This window comes from Dermacentor andersoni, chromosome 1, assembly GCF_023375885.2.
Source record: "Dermacentor andersoni chromosome 1, qqDerAnde1_hic_scaffold, whole genome shotgun sequence".
Taxonomy (NCBI): Eukaryota; Metazoa; Arthropoda; class Arachnida; order Ixodida; family Ixodidae; genus Dermacentor; species Dermacentor andersoni.
This window is the reverse complement of record NC_092814.1, coordinates 271,250,442-271,274,071: the sequence shown is the minus strand read 5'-3', so window position 1 is coordinate 271,274,071 and position 23,630 is coordinate 271,250,442. Positions and strand designations below refer to the sequence as shown.

Sequence of the window (23,630 nt, the reverse complement as noted above, 5' to 3'; positions counted from 1 at the left end):
TATTGTATTGTATTGTATTGTATTGTATTGTATTGTATTTCGCTTCACGTGTCTCTGGCTTTAGTAGATTGTGGGGTAGAAAAGCTCTGTTCCCGTTCATTAAAGCAAGCCACCCAATAAAGCTCGGCTCATAGTTCCCTGTGCCGCTGTGATCATCAGCCTAGATAATTCTGTTTGTTACTCTGAAGCTTTTCCGTACTGGTGCTTTAATTTATTACCGCTATTTGGATGCGTTTCTTCAAACACCTCATGCCCTAAGATGTATCCAGTTTTCAACGTTTGCTGTTGCACGGTAACGAAAATCAATACACATCTGCTGTAGCGACCCACCACCGAAGCTTAATGGCTGTAGCGTTGTGTCTCAGTGCTGGAGGTCACGTGTACGATCCCGCCCGTGGCGACCTCATTTCGATGGGGGCGAAAAGCAAGAATGCACGTGTAATTAGCTTCAGGTGCACCTCAAAGAGCTTCAGGTGACCAAAATTAATTTGTAGTCCCCACTACGGCGTGCCTCATAATCAGACAGTGGTTTTGACGTATAAAACCTCCGGATTTAATTTGCTGCTTCTGTCTTCTTACCGATCCCTTGACTGCCCCTTCTCTTCAGTTATGTTCATACAATGAACTCATTTACATTTCCTGCCTTGTTACCAAACGAAAGTAGTAGAAATTATTTTAATGATTTGTGGGAGTCTTTCCTGTCTCTGTCACGTCTTTCGGTCTGGTTTTCATCTTCCCGAAGGCTTGTGCTAATCGTACAACCTCCCATGCAATAAGCGGAGAAGGGGGAGGGTTTTTTAGATTGTGAACATTCTGCCTTTGTCCATGAAATAGAGTAGGAAACGAAATCTTAGAAAAGTCGCGATGCTTAGTCAATAATTTAGGTCTTTTCAAGAAACTTGACGCCGCTGGCCTTTTGTTTAAAACAAGAAAAGGTTCACAACTTCAGTTGGCAAGCAATTCCGCCGCTTAAATTAGAACTGGTTCTTTTACAACTGTTTTGGTGCAAGCTTCGCGGCTACGAAGGACAATACGAATACGTGCCACTCAAATTCCGTTGACTATCGCATAGCTTTTATTATTAGTAGCCGGTCCTACATCATCTTCTCAGTTGTGCACTTGGTCCAGGCAGCGACATTGCTGGAAATTTAAAACAAAAACAAGAAAACATGCAAATAGATTGAGTCATATTAATGAAATAAAGCAGCTCAGTGCAGCCAATTTAAATTTTGCTAATGTCAGAAATTACGCCTGCTGACATAGCAGCGCTACATTTGCCCGCTGATCCCAATATTGGAATGGCACTGATTTGGTCATCGAAACGCAGCAATTACGCTCATTATTGGGGATTTCAGGAGTGACATTACGCTGACGTGTGCCCTTAAAAAAAACGATGTGAAAATTGTAAATCTTTTAGTAATTCTTAGCTTATTTATTTACTTCATCATGTCGGATTTCTTTTTTTTTTCTTGTTCGGTTATCTCAGCCGAGCCACACGGCTTTTTTCTAAAGGTATAGGTGCACATTCGAAATGTTGGCTGCCGGTGTGAACTTGCATTCTGAGAGCTAATGCACGCAGCTGTAAAAATTGCACTTGAGTGCAACATTGCGTCAAAGTACTTGTCTCTTTTTCAGTTCAACGAGACCACACCATGGCTCCTTTAACGGAAACGATCACGGAGAGGCGTCCGAGTGCTACAAGCGAAACAACATCGGTAGTAGCCAAACCGAACCGAGAAGCGGCTCCAAAAAGCTACAAAATTGAGATGGTTTGGTGGAACGTGTTTAAAATATCACTCATCCACGTCATTGGTATTTATGGCATCTACGAGATGTACTACAGCAAGTGGCAGACGCATGTATTTGGTAAGCATCCATCCTTTCCGAAAGCACTTTGGAAGAAAACAAATTTCCAGGAAAATTTGACAGTGTTTCTGCTGCAGTAAGAAAAAAATAAAGGGTAGTCGCCTCTTTCCTCCTGTTCCTCCATATTTTTTTTCTCGTCTCACTGTTGTAAGCTCGCGGAAAATTTGCTCTTGCCCTCGTAGGTTATTATCGAAAGTAACTCTGTACCATTTCCTCAAGCGTTGGATTATCACCAGGAAAAAGAACTCTTTCTAGCATTCGTGAAAACCTGTACATTTTAACACTGAATTAAACATACCGGATCGTCTAGCAAGAAAATGCAAAGCAAAAGATTCATCACCCTGTAAATACAGGACTAGAGCTCGTATAATTGTGGTAATGACCAGTGTCCTAAATAAAACTTGATGATGCCATTTTTTCCTGTATGCGTCGTGTACTACATTAAAAAAAATCATAAAACTGCAGCCATGTAATAGAATGCAACGGGACTCATACGCGCTTGCGCCATACTTGATGCGAAATCCATATATCGTTCAATAAACCCTAGAGTTTTCTGCGACATCAACAAGTGGACATACTGTGAGGTAAGTTTCAGAAAGCATCATTGGCTCATCGCCAGATGGATCACTCAGCCCAATAAAGGTTAGATTTACGTGCCAAGTTCCCTTGTGCGCCCCTTAAGCAGCAAGCAAGGTTCGCATGGTTGGGCAATTCCCACCTATACACAATATCTTGATATCTGCATATTTATCGGGTATCATTTATCTGTACACACATAACTGCGGAGACAGCGCTAATACAGAGTTTCAGATTAGGGAACGCGAGGTGCTTCTGTCCTGCTGCTCTGTTCCAGCAAAATCCAAGCAAGCAGGCTTTGTGTTGTTTGACACGTACGCAAGCCGCGCTTGCGTTCTGAAATCTCAAACTTTCGAAAAGCAAGAGAAAGGCGCTCGCAAGAAAAGCGGTAATTGTTCGCAAAAAGGCATAACGGCTCGGATAATGATGAAAAGAAGTCATAATGAAAAGCATGTGCCACCTTTCCTCATGTTCGCATGATTTTTGAACTTCATGGAGTAAATTGGGAATAAAATGCCTTACACCGCTGTTATAGCATATGCCTCTTGCACTTCCTTGAATAGACATATTGTGCTTACGCAACTTTTTACGGCTCATGTGCCCACACACGGGCTCGGAAGAAGACGGGGGTTGTGCGCAAGTGGAGTAACTCTCCTCAGGAGTTGTGAAAAACTGCTGCGTAAGATCCACAAACCTTCCCTTCCTGCTCCTCTACAGAGAAGCTAAAGTGCAGTGACAACGAGTGTGTCTCACTGCGTCACTCACTGCTTTTGAATTATTATGGCTTATCAAATGGGATCATCAGCACAAGATATCATAGGCATAGTGTATACGTTTATCCACCTTAACGCAAAGCACGCACTTCACCGCTCCTGGTTGGTGCGTTGCAAGACCTCTGTCGGTATTCCGATCACGTGCAAGGCGCGGACACAGCTCGATGCATAGTGCTCACAGAGCGCATTAGTGTACACACAAAGAAAGCATCATTCATATTATTGGTAAGCAGCCACTGGTGTGGCGTACGCGACGAAAGAGAATTAAACAATGACTGAATTTGCTTTTCAAACTTCTTTGCCGCCTTTTCTCTTTTCTTTGCTTTACTCGTAGGCAACATCATCCTCATCTTCTCTGGCATCAGTGTCACTGCCGGAGCCCACAGGCTCTGGTGTCACCGAGCGTACAAGGCGAAGATGCCGCTAAGAATTTTCCTCATGATCTTCAACTGCGTGGCGGCTCAGGTAGGGCGCCAGTTTGCTGTCGCGATGCCTTCATTTTATAGCGTGCAATTCAAGGTGAGTGCTCACACAACAGAAAAGCCGGAGCCCTCTCCATTCGCAAGAGAACTCTCAGTTCACAATGCTGCCGCTGAGACGCTTTCTTCTTTCATGCAGCTGAGGCATGATGTCGCCTATATACCGCCGCTCCTATTTTATTTCGCGCATTATGCACAATCGCGAGAATAACGCTGATTAAATGGCTGATAACGTATCGTCGGGAAAAAAAGTCGGGCGCTTTTCTTTGAAAAGAGTTCTGCTGCATCGCAAAGTGGAACATCAGTGTTTCAGAGCTTCCATAATCCGTGCGCGTTTCGTCAACTTACGAAGTTGACATCGTGAAGTTGGCATCGCGAAACCGTTGGACGAATTCACCTTTACGAATACAAACGGGTACTTCGAAAAGCACTTCATGCAGGACGAGTTCGGTTGGATGTGTAATGTGTGCGGGCATACTCTGGTTTCTGCAGGATGCGTCTGGGGTGGTAGATCGCCACAGGTTTATGCGGAGTTAAGCGATTGCCGGTGAAAACGTGATCACCTGCAACGTGTGGCTTATAGACTTGTAAACTGTTGCTAATCAACAAGAGCGTTCCTCGCAGACACCAAAGAAAGCTTCGCTTAAACCGATTGTCACAGCACGGGGGCTGCGCATGTTTTTCTCGCAGTTTGCTCACTTGCAATCTACGATTTCTTGCATCTGCTATTTGCCTGTCGTACGCTTATTTCCTTGCCTCGAAGATGCCTGCGCACACGATACAGGTGACCGACGCCTACACCATGCACGTTCTCCCACAACCCTCACGATGCTAAAATTTCCAACACGCGGCGAAATTTCTGCCATCGAAGACCATCTTTCAAGTCACATTACCTAACCTGACACGCCGTTTTTTCAATGTGTGCCCACCCCTCATGTAATGTCCTGCTCAGGGACCTTTGAGGTATAATATATAAATAAATAAATAAATAAATAAATAAATAAATAAATAAATAAATAAATAAATAAATAAATAAGCAAATAAATAAATAAATAAATTTAGCGTCTCCGACTCTATGCTGCACCTGTTTACAGCGGCTTCAATTTTAATCTAACTGCTGCCAAAACACAAAACCTTTGCTTGCTTTTTGTTTGTTTGATAAGCGAAATCTCTCTTGGATTCCAAGTAACTTTTGTATTTGCAATGACTTTTTATTTAATTCCAAACAGCACTGGAAGAATCACGCATTCGCCCACTCTTTGAAACCGCTCACAATGGAGCAATGACGTAGTACATAATAAGTATTGTCGGGTCGCTCGCTCGTCGATTCCAGGGGTAGCGGGGGCACAACGTTTGCATTTGTGAATGAGGAAAGGGCGGGGGGGAGGGGAGGTTAGCTACAGTGACGCAACAAATGCCTTGCCTTTCCGTGGCTTTTCTTGTTGAGATGCGGCAGCTATTACTGCCGTACACGTGTTGACTTTACATTTTTTTGATCAAATGTGCTGCGTTATATAAAAACCGATGCTTTCTGTCTCTTTTACTATTGTGTTACATATCTTGCCCCGCAATGCGTACATGAACCCACAGCAACTGACTTATTTTGATTTTTGCTTGGCAGGGACATGCACTCTTTGACAGTCGCGGACACATTGCGAAGTACGTTCTCAGCGCTCATACGTTGGTAAATGCCTCAAACACAAGAAGAGAGCCTCTGATCAGCAATTATGTTCATCCAAATGTGAAGGGGGGGAGGCTAAATGCAGCAGGGTAAACCAAGGCACGCACTCACTTGCCAAAGAAGGCCAGCTTCACGGCAACTAATACTTCGAGCCATAGGCGCCAACTAAGGGGCGGGGGGGGGGGGGCTTGTTTAACGTGTAATTACCAGAGCTTTGTAACCCACATCATTTGAGGTTTCTTTTAACTTGCCTCGCCCTTTACACTTAAAACTTTATTGTGTCTAAAAGCTTACTGCATCATTGTTGGCGGGGATGTGCATGGCTTTTAATTCATACTTTCGCTTTATTTCTGCCAATCTTGAAAATAGGAGGACAAGCGCATTAGAAGTGCCAGCGGCGGCTTCCTGATCCGTATTTTATCACTTCAACATTGTTCTAAATTTCCGCTGTAAACAACATGCACATACAAAATATATTTAAATATATACGCAAAACAAAGTTTATTATTTCAAAGGAGAGCGCTTCCCTTTGCAAAATCATGTCAAATCAACTAGCCAAACAGCTTACTATTCTAAAGTTTATTATATTATTTAAAGAGAAGGAAGTAGCCAATTAATAATGATTTCTAAAGGTATCGATAGCTTATGCCTAGATAATGAATATGTTGCTGTATGTTCACCTCGCTTCAAATTGCTTTGCGTACTTTTTTGACCCTGAAAAGACCTGTAGTTTCAGTGACCCCTTCGGCTGAGTATTTTACCAACGGCGTGTGAAATTCACGTGAATGATATGTGTCTCAGTATCGCTTCTCTTCCCAGTAAGCAATGCTAACGACTCATGAAAAAAAACTTCTAATAATTTACAATATTTATTAGGGATGGAAACATCGTCACTTGCATGCAGAGGTCATAAATATATACAGGCTGTCCCAATTAACTATCATGCTCCAAGACTTAGAAAAAAAGCAAGGTGTTACTCGAAGAAAACCTAGTGCATATTGTTTCCAGTAAGGTGGAAACAATATGCAATTACAATTAGGTAATTGTAATTAATTATCAACTCTACAAGTACTATCCGAATGATCAAAGGGACGTACTAACTGCGTACTAATTTTTTCGGCTGATAAATAAAGCCTGGGAAATATGGAGTAAATAAAGCCTTGGAAATATGGAGAATACCACGTGACTGCGCTCTCACCCTCATCATAAAGCAGCGCCCTCGAACAGTCTCCTTCTGAGTTAGCTTGAACGAAGCAAAGGAAATAAAGAAAAACATCGTTATCGAGTTAGTGCCTTATCTGCCGCGCCTCAACTGAAGTGACCGGTCACGTTTGGTGTTAGTTGGAAACAAGCTGTGATAGCCGTTGTCTTAGCGTAGGCAGAGTGCGCGGATGGTTCATATTTATTTATTTATTTATTTATTTATTTATTTATTTATTTATTTATTCCCTCGAAGCCTATCACCACAAGAATGAATTGACAATGCCAGTGCAAATGTTTAGAGGTGCGTTTTGTTTCGTCCCAGTCGCCATGTCTTTCTATAAAAAGCAGAAGGTAAAAATGATCCTTGCCTTTTGGGAGGTGCAAATGGCAACAAGAGAAACGCCGCACAGATATGTCAGTCAAGGAACTGTGGCGGTAGACCAAACGCATCGACTGTCATCAGAAATTATGAAAACCCGAGACAAAGTGGCAGCTTCCAGAAACAGTGCAGGAGGACTCCATCTTTCGAGTCCTAGCCTACGCGTGGATGTTCTAGCATTTATGGCCTCATTTAGAAGCGGTATATTTACTTTCTTGAATGCATCAGTTTTGTCTTTTCTGTACATGTTGTTCGCTCCCCGGTCAGTTTATTTCGATTTTATTTTTGGCCATGAACCTGTTTTTGCAGCACGTGTACATCCTCATGAAAAATGAAGCCATCACTTTAATTTGAATTTGGTCCGAAGCAAGATTCTGGCGCGAAATATAGCTGCGCGCGCACCCTCTCGATGCGGTGCGAGCAGTGCCGGGATTTTTAAACAATCCCACATGCCTACTACATTGCTTTTCGCATTTCATGCGTGGTCAGAGCGGCGCTTCGGCCGTGTTTATCAAGGAGCTTTCGTTATCAATGTGATCAGTCGTCCTTGAAAGACGGATAATAAGTGTGACGCAGAAATGAGAGGAATGAATAGCTGCGAAGCCGCGAAACCTGCTGTTGGTGCTGCTTGCGTATCATTATCAAGGTGATGCGCTGTCTCTTCGTATTTTACGAGAGGCAGTGCAGTTTCTTTCAATCAGCTTATTTGAGGGCGCTGCTTTATGATTAGGGTGGGAGCGCAGTCACGTGGTATTTTTCATATTCTATGAAGTTTGTTTGCCGGTCGGAAAAAATTGCACGGAATTAGTACGTCACTGAAAATACCGCAGTTAGATGTCGTTTGTGGGTACCTGGGGGTGCTTACATATGCCTCATTGACACTCTTATAATGAGTACAGTACTTCTCGAATTAGATAATTAATTGCAATTGTCGAATCAAATCTCACTAAAGAAAAAATTACTGGCATCTACTTCACTGTACTGGAAACAATATGCACTAGGTTTTCGTCCAGTAACGCAACTGCTCTTTCTTTAAGTCTTGGTGCATGATAGTTGGGGCACCCTCTCTAATTCACCCAGAAACCGAAATGATGCTAAGCCGGATTCACTCGAAATCAGAATCAACGGCAGTCATGCACAGCAGCTCTTATACACGGACTCACAGAAAAACAAAAATAAAGAGCGAGATACAAAGGCTGCACTTTTTCCGGAAAGGCGAAGCGGTATTAGTGATAGCGAAGTATACGACAATTACACGAAGGAAGATTACACCACCGAGAAACGCCAGATTCTTGGTGGTGCGAGAGGACTCAGGCTGGGAAATTGAACTGTCTGCTACTATGAGGTCTTGTGAATTCTGATATAAGGCCGTCCCTTGGGTGAACAATTCTTCGAGGACACACGAACATATATATATATATATATATATATATATATATATATATATATATATATATATATATATATATATATATATATATATTTGTGTGTGTGTGTGTGTTCAAAAAACTGGTCACCCACCCTCTCCGGAAAAATGAAAACTTTCCGCCTATGCTTCGAGCGAGGGAACCTTCGAGTCTTCTGAAAGCGGTGACACCGCTTGCCAACCGAATCTCAATCATTACGCCCCCCAGCAGCGCGAGTGAGATAAGCACTAGTTATGCTATGATAGATGTGCAACCTACAGCGCACGTGTTCATTCTGCATGTGCTTGTTGCCACCCCTACACTGTGTGACGCAGGTGGCACGATACATCGCGACACTTCTGCGGACACGCTGTTACAAATGAAGGGGGGCGCGTTCGCGGCACCGACAGGTGTGACAGATTAGACACGCCCTGAAACTTTTCGAAACAATCGTCTCTTCTGGCATCCTCAGTCGTTCGGCGTTTCCCACGCGCAAAACTCGAGGTGAACAACTTCATGGTTTCGCATAGGGTCGCGTAAGAAAGAAAAAAAAAAAAAAACATGGGCTGACGAAACGAAGGTGGCGGAGACAGTGCTTCAAGCGCGTGCCAACTGGTGTAACAGCAAGCTCTCTTGGAGGTTGAACGTGTCGTCTCCTCGAACTTATCCTCTACACACACATTTTACTGCTCCTTTCGTATGTATGTAGGTGGAGAAGCGTTTCTATTTGCTCGCAAGCGTCTTGCTCACTCGTTTTCTTTCGGTTGCGAATTCACCAGAAAAGAAGAGGGAAATTTGTTGCCAGGGAAGGTGCACAGGTGCGTATCGGTCGACGTCTTCTTGCCTCCTGCTACTCTGCGCAGGCAGATGGGAAGAGGCAGGAAAACGATCACTCTCGAAGTATATACACACGGTTATTTATGGCGCTACGCATGTTGCAGAGCGTGGTAAATTAGGTGCGAAGAATCGTCTTCCTGGCTCTTATATGCGAATGCACTGTCTTATTCGAAACTGACTGGTGGGAATAGAAAAAAATATAGATCTCACGTACATACTGTGTTTCCCGTCGCCTCAGTGGGTTACTGCAAGCATTGAAATCGCATGTTAGTTAAACGCTACGACGCTCCTTTTAATACGTACAGATAGTTCAGAGCATATGCCCTGTGATAAGAATAGTCATGCGGTTACTCCCGAGAACGGCTGGCTCGACACTTATTTTAGACAAGCACATGTGGCTCATTCCCAATTTGAAGACGTGCCTTCGCAAAGCTAGATTCTTGTGCAGCTAAAACCATCCTCCTACTTCTCCTCCTCCTCCTCAATTTGGATCTTGCTTTCTTGCGTTCTCAATTTTTTTGAATTCTTCGTCCTATGCAGCCGCCAAACAAGATTAATAAATTAAAAATTCTATGTTCCGAAATATTTTCTGTATTTTGTAAAATTTACCTTGATGGGGATTCCTCGGGAAGTGAAGACCGATGACAATCTTGTGACATGAGTTACCAAGGGTCACTGTGTACGAGGGTCGCTGCGCGCTGAGTTGCATCCCTCTGACTGTGTTCTGTGTGCGTTCAGGCGCCGCCATGTTTTGTTGCTGTACACGGCTAGCAAATACTCAATGGTGGTGGTGGTGCTACTGGTGCTGGTGCTTGTGCTGGTGCTTGTGCAGGGGCTGGTGGTGGTGCAAAAGTTGCTACAGACGTAGTTAGCCTGGTAGACCTGGCCGGCAATTTCTCTGCCTGAGCGTCGCCATCAACGTCAAATATGTCGCCAAATGTCCATCATTCCTGTCTCTCACAGAAATGTGAGAATAATGCGTGACACTTCCTTGCGTACTATCCGCGGTCACTCTGGGGAGACCTGTTCGTGGGGGAATCCCCTTCTTCACATATTGTCCAGAAGACTCCTCTTGTCAGGACAAAATACCCTGGAGGACCCGATGAAACTTTCTATGTCGCCCATTTTATTGCAATTACTTGCATTTAAGTTACAGAAGTGCATTCCGGTGCCAACACGGCAACAGAATGCGAGTAATTAGCAAGAAACGCTTTCTTCCGGTCGCCTACTTTAATTTCATGTCAATCTCCCACAATGGTAAACTACACGCGCGCTGTTGCTATTGTGAAAATTGCTGCCGCCATTATCATATGGTAAAAAGCCTCTTACACTAAGAAGTAAGCAACGATATGGAATAATGCTCTCCAAGCACAAACGCACGCACCACATCTGCACACCGCACGCATGCACGGAAACAAAAACACAAACAAATAATTCCTTCACATTCCTGTACACGCATGCGACGTACATTCCAGGTTTTTTTGTTGATAGCGCGCGACCTAACGTGGGTGTGCGTGCATGTTGAGGACATCGAACTCATCATCAAATTTAGACCTCCCCCTTCCCCCTTGCATCCAAACAGCTTGCACGATCGCGGTTTCCGGCATGTGCTGAAGTTTCTGCGCGTACGTCATCCGTAGTTATCGTTATTTCATTTCACATCTGAGAGTGACGTCACAGGCGACTTTTCTGTCTTATTTTTGCTTCTCCAGTTTTCATGTAGCCGCAAACTCCGCCCGGTGCATTCTTCCTTCAAATGGGCAACACTCTTCGGTGGTTCCCCCTCGTTCTAGTCCGCTTAGCCCCCTTCCCGCGACGTCCAAGGACGGCTGACAGGTTTGACTTTCAGATTGCCTGCGCCAGTCACTCGCGCGTCACGGGCAGTGGTCCTCGTGACTGTGGCTTGCACACAAAGCCAACATTAGACAAGACAGACTGATATTGCGACAGGTCACGCCACGAACCACGCTTCGGGGCCTCAGCGACACGGCCCGGCTGTCACCAAGTGCTCCGTCACAATGAGTGGAAGGAGGAGTGGTGTAGAATCAGCAGCCACCTTCTGTAGTCTTCCCTGCGTGTGTCAAGTTGCTCGGGCTACCGGACCACTGGACACGTGTCGTGACTGATTTCATCAGAACGAGCGAACGCTTCAGTGTAATGTCCTAATTTTGGGTTGTGGGAAACACATTCTCGCATAGAGTTTCCTACAAAAATTGACAATCACTTAGGTGTCCTTACGTGATTTGAATGCGAAAGCATGAAGACTTGTCTAAGCTATCACATTAAATTAAAACTCCGCCTTTATCCAACTTCCTCTAATTGTACCAAACTTTGTCCACCTTACTCCACTTTAATCCACCTTCCTGTAAGTTGCACCAACCTTAATTCTCTTCAATCCACCCTAATCCGCCTTGCTCTAATTTGTACTAACCTTAATCCGCCTTAATCCGGCTGTATACAGTGTAATCCACCTTAATCCGCTTAAATCAATTGTAATAGACCTAAATACACTTTAATCCACTTTAGTTCACCTTTATTAACTTTAATCCACCTTAATCCAGTTTTACGAGTGGGCCACGGCGTTCATGCGACGCCATGACCTCACAAAAGCCGATAAGTTACCGGATTTTTTGAGCAACATCATGTGCACCGATGAAGGCAATTTTTGCAGAAATGCCCACGTAAATTTGCATAATGCACACTATTGGAGTGACTCCAATGCACACTGGGTAAAGCGCACTCGCACCAGTACCAGTGGTCGTTCAATGTGTGGCGCGGAATTTACGCCGGTGCTATAATCGGTCCCACCTTCTTCGATCAGACATTGACTGGACAGCGTTACGTGGACGAAAGCCTTGAAGGAGTGGTGGATGAGTTTCTCAGCCAAGTCCCGCTGTCAAATCTTCCGCTTCTGTGCTATCAGCAAGATGTGGCAACACCACACAGCAGCAGCCGAGCATGAAACTGCCTGGATACGACTTTTCATGCGCAATCGATTGGAAGGCCTGGGCCTATATATTGGCTGGCTAAGTCACCGGACCTCTCTACACTCGATTTCTTTCATTGGGGTTATGTGAAAGACCGTGTTTACATGATGCAGACGGCGACGTGCGATGAGCTCAAGATAAGGATAACGGATGCCTGCCGTAGAATTCCAGCGTTGGTCATCAAGAAAGCCACTGAAGATGTGATAAAGCGGACTCAGTACTGCGTAGCTGCAGAAGAGGACCTATTCGAACACGTCCTCTGGGCGGCAAGTGGTGTTCAACGGCGCTTACGAATTCACAAATAATAAGGGCACACTAATACGCAATTTCTTTTCTTTTTTTTTGCGCAGGTTGCCAATTCGGCTCATTTAGAAGTGGTAAATTTACTTTTTTCAACGCATCGGTTCTGCCTGTTCTTTACGTATGGGTCACTTCTCGGTCTGTTTATTTCGCTTTTATTTTTTGCCGTATGAAGCTGTTTTTGCAGCACATATACGCTCTCATGAAAAAATAAACCGTCACTTTAATTTGGCTTTGGTCCGAAGCAAGTTTCTGGCGCGAAATATAGCTGCGCGCGCACTCTTTCGATGCTATGGTCAGAGCGGCGCTTCGGCCGTGTTATCAAGGGGCTTTTGTTATCATTGTGAGCAGTCGGCCTATAGAGACGGATAATACGTGTGACGTAGAAATGAGAGGAAGGAATAGCTGCGAAGGTGGGACACCTGCTGTTGGTGTTGCTTCCGTTCCAGTGCCAAGGTGATGCGCTGTCCCTTCCGGTTTTACGACAGGCAGTGCAGTTACTTTCAATCAGCTTATTTGAGGGCGCTGCTTTATGGGGATTCGGGTGGGAGCGCAGTCACGTGGTATTTTTCATATTCCATGAGGTTTGTTTGCCGGTCGGAAAAATTGCACGCAATTAGTACGCCACTGAAAACATCGCAGTTAGATGTCATTTGGAGGTGCCTACAAATGCCTCATTGACACTTTGACAACTGGGACAGTACTTCTCGAGTTATATTATTTATTTATTTATTTATTTATTTATTTATTTATTTATTTATTTATTTATTTATTTATTTATTTGTACTTACTGCAGCCTCATATGAGGGCTATTGCAGGAGTGGGTAAAAACAGTGGTGAACAAAAAACAAAGTGAAATCAACAATGCCCCTTACAACACTTGTGCGGCAGTCAAATAACTGAAAAATCGTTTTCATCGATTCTTAAAAGCAGCGAAACAGCGAAATGCATGCACATAAAGTATAAACTAAAGCTAATTTAAGTAGTTACACATACTGTTTTTTATAGAAAGCACTTTCGAATTCGCTTATCGGTAGTGAACGAAGGCAGCCAGGTAAGGAATTCCATACTTCTCTTGTGCGGGGAAAGAAGCTGTACTTGAGAGTATTTGTACGGGCATAGAAAGGGTTAAGATTAAGCTCGTGGAAGTTACGTGTGCAAGAAGGCTTAGGAAAAGATATGCAAGCTGTGTTTGAAGTATGATAGGACTTGTTAATTATGTTGCGCAAACATTTTAATGATTCCACAACACGACGTACTGAAAGTAATGTTTCAGCGTAGGCAGGGCAGAGGAGGGTGAAAAAATAGCGGTCATACAGGTGAAAAATGAAGAGGACGGCTTTTTTCTGAACTGCTTCGAGTTTTATTATGTTATTTTGTTTATGGGGTGACCAGACTGTGGCGGCATAATCGATAACGAGGCGAACAAGAGTTCTATACATTAAGAGTTTAGTTGCCTTCGGAGCCTTTTGCATGGTACAACGTAGGTACCCAAGTTATTTTAGGGCCTTTGAACGTGTTTGGTCAATGTGTGTAGTCCATGAGAGATTGTGAGTAAATGTTACGCTGAAGTATTTGTATTGTTGAACTCTGGTTAAAGATGATCCATTCAAGGAATTTGTCGCAATTACAGATACTGCTCTTTTCGTGAAGGACAAAACAATTGTTTTTTTTAATTAATGCTCATTTTCCATTTTTCACAGCAAGCACCGAAATAGACAAAGGAATCGTTTAGTCGCTTATAATTAGCCGTAGAGTCAATCACGCGGTATAAGACGCAATCGTCAGCATAAAGACGAATGCTGGAAGAAACATTTTTGGGAGGTCATTGACATGAAGTAAAAACAATAAAGAACCCAGGATGGATTCTTGAGGAACGCCAGAGCCTATATATATGCATACTTCAAGAATTCATGACCTAGCAGAACTAAAGTCGACGTATTGGGAGCGGTTAAAAAGGAAACTAGCAATCCAATCGCCCCGATGGGAACTTTTGTTTTAGTGTCGCATTTAATTTTTGCAAGAGGTGAGAATGAAGTAATGAATCGAAAGCTTTAGAAAAAGGCAATGAATATAGCGTCAATCTGTTTACCAAGATCCAATTGTCCAATTGATAAGCAATGTCATGTGTGAAGTCGGTTAACCGCGTGATTAAGTGCGATATATATATATATATATATATATATATATATATATATATATATATGTAAATGGGGTGGGGCGTGGGGTGTTTCGGAAAAGCTGGTCGTGGCCCTCACCCGGTAAAATGAAAACTTTCCGCCAAAAGGCTCATTTTGCCTTAAGAATTCTTCGCATTAATTGTCCCAAATGACTCACCGCATCTCTCCATATAGAGTAGGACTGCCTAGTCGTAGTAGAGCGACAAGCTTGAAATCCATGCCAGTCGTTCTGAAAGCTACCTATGCGAACAAAAGCAAAGTTAGCGGCTGAAAAAAGGAAAGTGGGCGCTATAGGCAGTGAACCTGTCGAGTTTCACCATCCCGGTGCTTCATTATTGCGGGTTTTTGTTTCTTAGCAGAGAGGTCTTTCTTTCATAAAGTCATAATGCGGCCACCTGAAACACTCATCTCCTGCCCGTGCTAGTTCAGTGTCCTCCACTATTTCTCAGGTGAGCACGAGGTCGCGGGATCGAATCCCGGCCATGGCGGCCGCATTTCGATGGGGGCGAAATGCGAAAACACCCGTGTACTTAGATTTAGGTGCACGTTAAAGATCTCCAGGTGGTCGAAATTTCCGGAGTCCTCCACTGCGGCGTGCCTCATAATCAGAAAGTGGTTTTGGCACGTAAAACCCCATAATAAAAAAAAGAAAATTTCTCAGGTCAAGCTGTTGCGGTGGCGACACACGACAGCAGTTTGATCGGAAAGAGGATGGCATGGTGGCTGCGCGTCACATTTTTGTTACAATCGGCCGCCAGTTGACTGCCTGCAGCAATGTTGCCGACTTTATTGTTGTGCTCTTGCGGACACTCTTGCAGGTGCTTGAATGTGTATCTGCAAGAGTTGAAAGTCAGCGCTCGTCGTATCTCGACTTGTCCTTTGTCCTTTCTGCGCTTTGCTTTCTGTATTACCTGCAGAAGGTGTCTGAATTTCAGAGATGCAACATTTGCACTGAAATTGATAACTATAAGCGGCGCGTTTTTCAGCAGTTTCTTGCTGATGGAGTTAGCACGTATCTGTGGTTACGAACAAAAAGTTAGCGAACGGACGCTTAGATAAAAAAGTCGCCTGCATGCGCGCTGTGCTTCCAGCTAGCTATATTGGTGAAGAACGCTCCTACGCTGGAAAAAGAAAAAAGAAAAGAACGCATCGCGCATGCGCTACTTAATTTTGCGCAGAAAAACCTCACATTCACATGTTGTGAAGATAGTGCAAAGATAGTTGGATAATTCTATTGTTTATTTCCGTGCCTGTCAAACAGCCGATTGGGGCCGGCTTGGCAGTACAGGTTGTCAAAACACATTTTTCACACAAACGAAGAGTAGGGTTCCTTTCCATTCTTAAAGGGCCCCTCACCAGGTCTGGCCATTTCGAAATTACAAGCGCAGTGCACACAATGCGCGCTAACGATCTTGCTCGCAATTGATTACACCTCTACGCGCCGCGGAAAGAGCTTATTAGTCAAGGTGAGTATTTTGGCACAAGAATCAATGTCCATCGTTCTAAAAAAGAGGAAAACTATTATAATCGAACAAGTAAGTCTAGACCCCGTGACATCGCCATGCCCATATATGTATTTTCGTACTGTATTATCATAGTGCAGTTTAAGTTATCAGACAAACGAAATGGATAACGGCGAAGGGAGATGGGTGACGAATGAAACCAGTCTATTGGAACAAGCCCCTCGCGCCTATTGTTGATGGGAAGTATTGGGACTTCTGTTATGTAATTTGAAACATTGCCTGCGCAATCTGAAATTGTGTTTAGAGTTGTGAAATCCGCTAAAATTGGTGTCCTCAATTAGACAATAGGTTTTTTTTTCGCGTGCCCCTGAGCTGTTGCGCTGAATTAGGTGGCCAGCCCAGTGGATGCTAGGCAAGTTGAAGTGACCGTATATATGGACTTTGTGCTTTGAAAAATCAAGCTTGCGCTCGAAATCCACAAAGTGCTCTGTGAAACCCGAGCTTTCCGAGTTCGGTGGTGTAGCAGCCAGAAAGAAAGTTTATGCCATCGGAAGGTGGTTGTTTCGACCCACACACATTTTTCATATGTCACAAGATCGTTCCCACTAGACGCGCAAGGAGTGCATTTGCTAGCCAAAAACACAGTGCCCCCCCTTTTTAACGCTCCCCATAAAGCCACAGTTTGCTGTAAAGAAAGAACATTCATTAGAAAAATAGGACCGGTTTGTGGAAGTTTAGTTATGCCAGGTTTCAGTCAGGCGAGTAATGATGTGCTCGCTGTCGCATATGTTTACAAAGAACGCCTCACTTTTTGCTCTGAGCTTCCTCGCGTTGGTGCCTTTCTTTGGTGCCATTAGGACCTGCGTGGGCGTGCCGGTATCATCAAATTGGCTGGAAGGTGACACAGTGCCATAAAACGGGCGGAGCACGCAGCCGGCAGGCCACACTTCGGGCTTGTTTACAATTTCAATCATTTCTTCATCCAAAGCGACGTAAAAAGATCAATTAGACAGGGCAGCGCAGGGAATAAGAAAGTAAAAACGAGGAGAAAGAAGTCGGACAAGAAGTGGGCATTCAGAGGAATGGCCAACTGTCTTTATTGCAATAGTTATATACTCTCTGCTAAAGGTCACGATGGTACATTAATACTTGCCGAAATTTTTGTGTAGAACGGATGGGACCCTGAATTCACTACATGTCGCGTCAACATCGATACTTGAACGGGGGACCATGATGCACCGAAAGGAATTCACTTTTGCGTTGTAAAGCTTGCGGTCGCACTATATCTTTCAAGGATGTTGCTGTTCTAGGAGATTGCAAAAAACACAACGCGCGCCTGAGGCTCTTGAAGCATAGGAAAAATTTGGCAACGAATGATCCGTGAGTGCGCCGTTGTTGCCTATCTGAAAAGCAGGTTTGTCTCGTAGTGCTTTGCGGTGTCCAAGGGGTGTCGTGCATGTACTGCTTTTTTTAATACCTTACTTGAGTTATTGATCGATGCAGTTTAACGTCTGAAAATTTCTGCGTTTTTGAGTTCTGCGTTTGAGTGCCACCTTTTAATGCGGCATTCTATAGTTGGGAATTGAACCGACTACCTCATGACCCGAAACGCACCGACACATCCTCTGAGCAACCGCGCTGGGTCGATTCTGCATTGATAATGTTACTCTCCGGCTCTCGTCCCGTTCACTTCCTTTCGAGCATATACAAGCACTTGTTTGCTTAGTTTCTGTTCTTTCACATGGTGCCTCTGTAAACATAGAGGGTGCTGCGTTTGCTGCCGTTTATTAGTAACTAGAGGAGGAAGTTGAGTTGGGTTTGTAGTTTCTAGTACGTATATATAGTAGGTTTGGCCATGATCTTTGGTCACCCGTTTCTACAAGTCCGTCCTCGTAACTGCAGCTTTCAAAACGTGTTCCTGCTGGACAACGATTACTCTTGACAACGCAGTATCAACAGGGAATTGGTGCAGTGTAATCAACACTCTTTTGCTGGTCATTTATATCTGACTGACAAGTATCCTCTTCGTGCAAACTTCGCAACTGCAATAATGTGCCAGGTAGTGCAGTACTTCTCGTATTAGGTTGGTGTGAAATCGTTGACTGACTTGCTGTTTTTGCTTGCTGTATCGTGCCGTACAGCACCTCTCGCTAAAAAAATGCCTAAGCAAATTTTTGCCCCCACCCTGTTTATTCTATATCATCATCGAGTTGTCATTTCGCAGAACGACCTGTACGAGTGGGTGCGCGACCACCGCGTCCACCACAAGTACTCGGAGACCGATGCCGACCCACACAACGTGAACCGCGGATTTTTCTTCGCGCACGTTGGCTGGCTCTTGTGCAGAAAACACCCGGATGTGACCGAGAAGGGCAAGCACATCGACTGCAGCGACATCATGCGGGACCCCGTGGCAAGATTCCAGAAACAGTGAGAGCCAATTGCGCAGCCGCATTTGAGTTGTTTTTGTTGTTGATATTGATCTCGCAGCATATATATCACGTAGCTTATAATGAACCGCATGACGTGCAGATGCTGCTTCTCAGCAAGTGCTACTTCAACGCAGTCCAACTCGAATATTTCATACAATCGGTTGTCCTGCCAAACCAAAACGAAACAAACGAGCAAAGATAAGTTTGCCGGCCATAACTCCGATCGAGCATTGCGTAATGCGAATCATGGTTGCTTGTTATTGCAATAGGATACTCACGAACCGTGGTAACGTTATGAAACGATACGTATACACCGCAGGTTGTGAAGACGAAACATTGTATGACATCGCAGGGTAATAGATAATAATCATGCACAATTGCACAATTTTGTGCTGTGAGAGTATGTACTAAAATTATACGTATGCATATCACCTGATATAATTACTCACCCCCATATTCTGAAACGTTCCTCGACTCGAGGCTCTTCCTCCACTTGACCGAGTTGAGCACCGCGCCGCCCCTCGACCAAAAAAGAGATATGCTTGTGAAGAATTGCTGCGAAGTGTCAATCAAGTGTAGTGTCCACTTCTGTCGAGGTGCGGTGCCACCATCTATACTTTCTTAAGACGAAGCTTTAGCTAGGGTGCTCCTATCTAAATACATGTAAAAGGAGAATTCGCTTTTCTCGGCAACCACTGCACCAAATTTGACGAGGTTTGTTGCATTTAAAAGGAAAACCTAAAGTCTAGTGACTCTAGCTTTCGAATTTTCGATTTGTGTCGTCAGTGTTTTATTAAAAATTGGCGAAATTCGAAATTTTTCAAAAAATGTAACTATCAAGTTTACAACTGTTACTCCGCAACAAAAGATGATAATACAATTATGTTAATTGCATTTAATAGTACATCTAAAGCGGACAAAATTGATATGTTACACATGAATCTAAAAAAAATTTGTAATATGGAAGTGCAGCTTTTGCAGAACCCCTGTAAACAACGTAACAAAGTCACGCAAGATGTAAAATGAAATATCGAATTTGTCCGCTTTCAATGATCTAATTGATGCTGTTTACAGAACCGCGATATCTGTTCTTGATGCAGAGCTATGAATTTGTAAACTTCATGCTTCTATTTTGTTTTTCGAACTGTCGAATATTTGAAAATCTTTTTAACAAAGTTCAAGCCCTAAATCGAAATTCCGCTTCCAACAGTCACTAGAATTTAACTTTCTCTCTCACATGCAACAAATTTCCTTAAAATCGGTCCGTGGTTTATCTCAGAAAAACGTTTTTGCGTTTTACAAATATTTGAATAGGCCGCGTCGGAGTTGGGTCCGAGCTAAAGCTTCCTCTTAAGTCGAGGTGGAGTGTTAGGAACGTTCCAGAATACTGGGGTCAATGTCTGTCGGCTTACTGATTGAGGTTTCGACCGTGCCTTAACCGGGGACATCCCTGGTGGTTTCACTGGTGTAATCGCAGGACCGGGTGGAGCAAGCCCTACCATTTCCTTGCACAAGCTGAGCTTGTGCAAAGAAATGGAGCCTGATGTGCAATCAGGCTTCGGCGGAGAAATTCTCAGGTCTCTGGTGCGGAGAAATTTCAAGGAAACCATAAGCCAAGGGAAGAAAACACATCAGAAAAGTTATAGGGATGACAGTAACCGATAGCAGTGTTATGTGGGGGAAATATTTTACAATGATAGCGCTGAAAGAGCGGGGCTTATTAGATATTCTATTGCCTTACGATCGGGCTTCACTGCAGAGCTAGCAAAATGAATTGGTTATTTGTATAGCTTCGATTGTATAGCTTCCAATGACTTTGCATAAAGTGATTGCAAGGACATAAACCCCATTATATAGCGGGTCGACGGTATTCTTGAAAAGTTAAGTACGGGAACTTGATCTCGCAATAAGGCTGGCTTTATGTGTCGCTTTTTCTCAAAATTCGATAATAATCATTTTCTTAGCTCCTGAGAAACCGGTAGTGAAAGCAGACAGCGCAAAAACTACGTCTTTTCTGCGTTTTCTACTCCTGCTGACGCCGCTGCAATCTGCAGAATCTGGTCGAACTCTTTCGATGTGTATCGCACTAATAACCTCCTGGCACAATCGCACGCGTCAGCGTTACGAAGGCATCGACATATCAGTTCGAAGTATGGGGCAATGCAGATCACTAACATTGTTGCCCGGAAGCATCCGTTTCTCCTCTCCTTGAGCGTACGTTGATTATCGCGCACGATAGTTATGTCATTCTTAGATCCGGATGTTCACTTCAAGGACGAAAAAAAGAATAATAAACATTCCCTTCACTTCTTAACACGGCAATAACGTTAATACCACGGCAATAAATTACTGCGATTACTTTTGCTTTGGAGTAATTTGTATTGTGATGTCTCACTTTTGTGAATCAGTAATTGATCACTGTGATGAAATACTTGTGAAAGGTACTCAAAGTGTGCGAGAGTATTGCTTATTGATGTCTCTTATGAACAACTGTAGCGTTGGCCGTTTGCTGCTGAGGAAATTTCAGGACGCCCAACACGAAGAAAGTTGATAGAAAGAAGACAAAAGTCACAGCCTCGGTGATCGGTGCTATATTAGTGCTATAATTGTGCTATAGAGCCACGCCAGCGTTGCGGAAGTTTCGAACAAGCACCAGAAAGCACACTTGCCCTTGCCATCTATGGAGTAATCCTTAATGAGGAGCATATGTTAAAGAAGCAACGCAACCATTTGTATGAAGAAATGCAACATAAATTGTAATTGAATTTTCTTAGGAGAGAAACTTTAGGTCTAAATTAACCCCACTTGCGAAGAGTAGTTAGTGGGTTTTTGGATTTACACTTGGGGAGTGATTATTGAGTCTACCATCGGCATAACCTGCATTGTGAACAGGAGGAAGCAATGGAATGCCGACACGCGTCTTAACGTGGACGTGAGGCGTGCCATTGTTTTATGCCAGTTTTCTAAGCCTGGGGGTGTAGTACGAAATAAACTTATGTTTTAAAAAGCCTGAATTAGGCATCAGTTACAAATGAAGGTGAACCTGGAAAAGCAGGAACGCATTATATTTCCTTTGGACTGATTCTTGTTTGAATTTCGGCTGACAGTACAAGTTGGTCACGCTATAATGTTACGGTAACTCTGCCGGGACCTCTATGGACTCAGCCGGGATGAACACCCGCTCCCCTAGCGTAATTCTGCAACTCTCTGCAGCTGTCATTTGAACTGAATTTCCGCCAAGGCATGAAAGCCGACGTGCCGCCCTCGGACCGCGTCATTTCTCGCCCGCTTCAAAGAGACCTATGTGAAATGCTCGTGTATGCCTGGAAAGTTTCAGAAAGGTGCAGACTCCAAAGACGCAGCGACGGCGAGTAATTTACAACTATTACAATATGGCTTCCCCGGATGAGGCGATACATGCCGGCGATGAAAAGAAGAGGAAAAGAGCCGAGCGAATAAATCGCGTAAGCAAGCAGGTGATATGGCGTCTTCCTCTGGGCCAAGGTTGCTCAGGCCGCCATGGCGAAAAAGTGTGCCACCGAGGAAGGCAGTCGTGCTGCGAAGCACCGTTGTTTTCTGCACATAAGGAAGCTACCGTTTAGTGCTCGCTTGCGATTCTTCTGCTTCCCTCTAGTTTCTTTCCGTATTCTTTTTTTCGGCTTTGTAATGTCAGCTGTCACTTGAAAGCGATGCTTCAGAGAAGAATTTGCTCACGTCTGCCGTGTCGGGTTGTGCTCTCGGTGTAAACATGAGCGCTTCATAGAATGACGAGTAGTTTCACGTCAAAAAATAAAAAATAAGCATCAACTGCCTAAAAGAACTGGCTGCTGGGACGTGATTATGTCTACACCATAAAGCTGTATGTTGCAGACCAAACGTATTTTTTGGAGCAGTCAGTAGAGAAACTTAGTCGCGCTGTTATTACTTCATAGAATCGTATGAACGCCACACAAAGAGAAAGAGAAGCAAACTAGTTATTGTATTCTGAACGGAACGTCTCACCCAACCGTTTGAAGAGTAGAACAGAACGAAGGGAAAGACAAATTCCGGATATCAAAACAGCCGGGTATCAATAGTGAAGGGAACTTTTTTTTTTTTTTGGGGGGGGGGGGGGACTGACATGTGAGTTGTGCTCAAGAAGTGCATACCACTTATTCATGTGAGAGCACAATGTCATGTACAGCGAGGAGGTATTTGTTGCAATAATATTTCTTCACGTAAATATTATAAAATATGCATACAGTGACTAAGACGATGTGAAGAAAAGACACATGAAAGCGCCTTGCAGGATTTTGATGAAGCTAAAGGGATTAACAACGCGAACTTATGGAAGACGAAACCTTTATAGGTACATGATCACCCACCGTGGTTGCTTAGTGGGATTGGCGTTGCGCTGCTAAGCACGAAGTCGCAGGATCGAATTCCGGCCGCGGCGGCCGCTCTTCGATGGGGGTGAAATGCAAAATTAAACGCCAGTTCACCATGCATTGGGTGCGTGTTGAAGAACCCCAGGTGTTCAAAATTAATTCGGAGTCCCCCCCTGCATCGTGCCTCATAAACAGATGGTGGTTTTAGCACGTAGAACTCCATAATTGTTTTCTTTATTCAGGTACGTCATTACCCGCAAGCTTAACAACGCCGGCATTTATTAGAAGGTATTGAAATAGAGATTCTAGTTTATACATTTCTTCCTTACTCATCAACCAAATCCACATTCATGAGGCAATTCTTATGCTAGGGCATCTTGCAAAACGAGATGTCCGATCAATTCTGATTGCCGTGTAATTCAATTAGTGTGTAATTATGAATTGATTAGCCGGCGTCTGCTTCTGTGGATGCAAACCTGTCTTGTTCACTTCTGTGTTCTTAAATTTAATATACGACTCACTGTGTCTATTTGCATGCGTTGAAATTCTCGACTTTCGGGTTGAACCAACGCGACATACCTCGACCTTCGCTATCGCTCCTCAGACTCCAAAGATAGGAATTTTCACGACGACGCAGGCATTGACGAGAATAAACATATCCGACAAAATGGTGAGTTTATCAGTGAGTGAACAAAAAAGGA

General features: G+C 43.8%; 2 protein-coding genes across 6 annotated transcripts in view; one reads left to right on the top strand and one right to left on the bottom strand.

The window, feature by feature from the left end:
* LOC129380914 (uncharacterized) overlaps positions 1-23,630 on the bottom strand; it is a 123,135-nt gene that overhangs the window by 89,462 nt on the left and 10,043 nt on the right. The window lies entirely within an intron of this gene.
* Positions 1-23,630, top strand: part of LOC126548309 (acyl-CoA desaturase-like) — a 93,024-nt gene that overhangs the window by 67,508 nt on the left and 1,886 nt on the right. Inside the window, exons 2-4 of one of the 2 annotated variants that reach the window (XM_055063151.1) lie at positions 1,636-1,866; positions 3,550-3,680; positions 18,355-18,560. In XM_055063151.1, the coding sequence (XP_054919126.1) occupies positions 1,653-1,866; positions 3,550-3,680; positions 18,355-18,560 (551 nt within the window). In that variant the 5' untranslated portion in view covers positions 1,636-1,652. Of the gene's footprint in view, positions 1-1,297; positions 1,867-3,549; positions 3,681-18,354; positions 18,561-23,630 lie in introns of those variants that run through there. The other variant, XM_050196453.3, reaches the window with a different exon arrangement.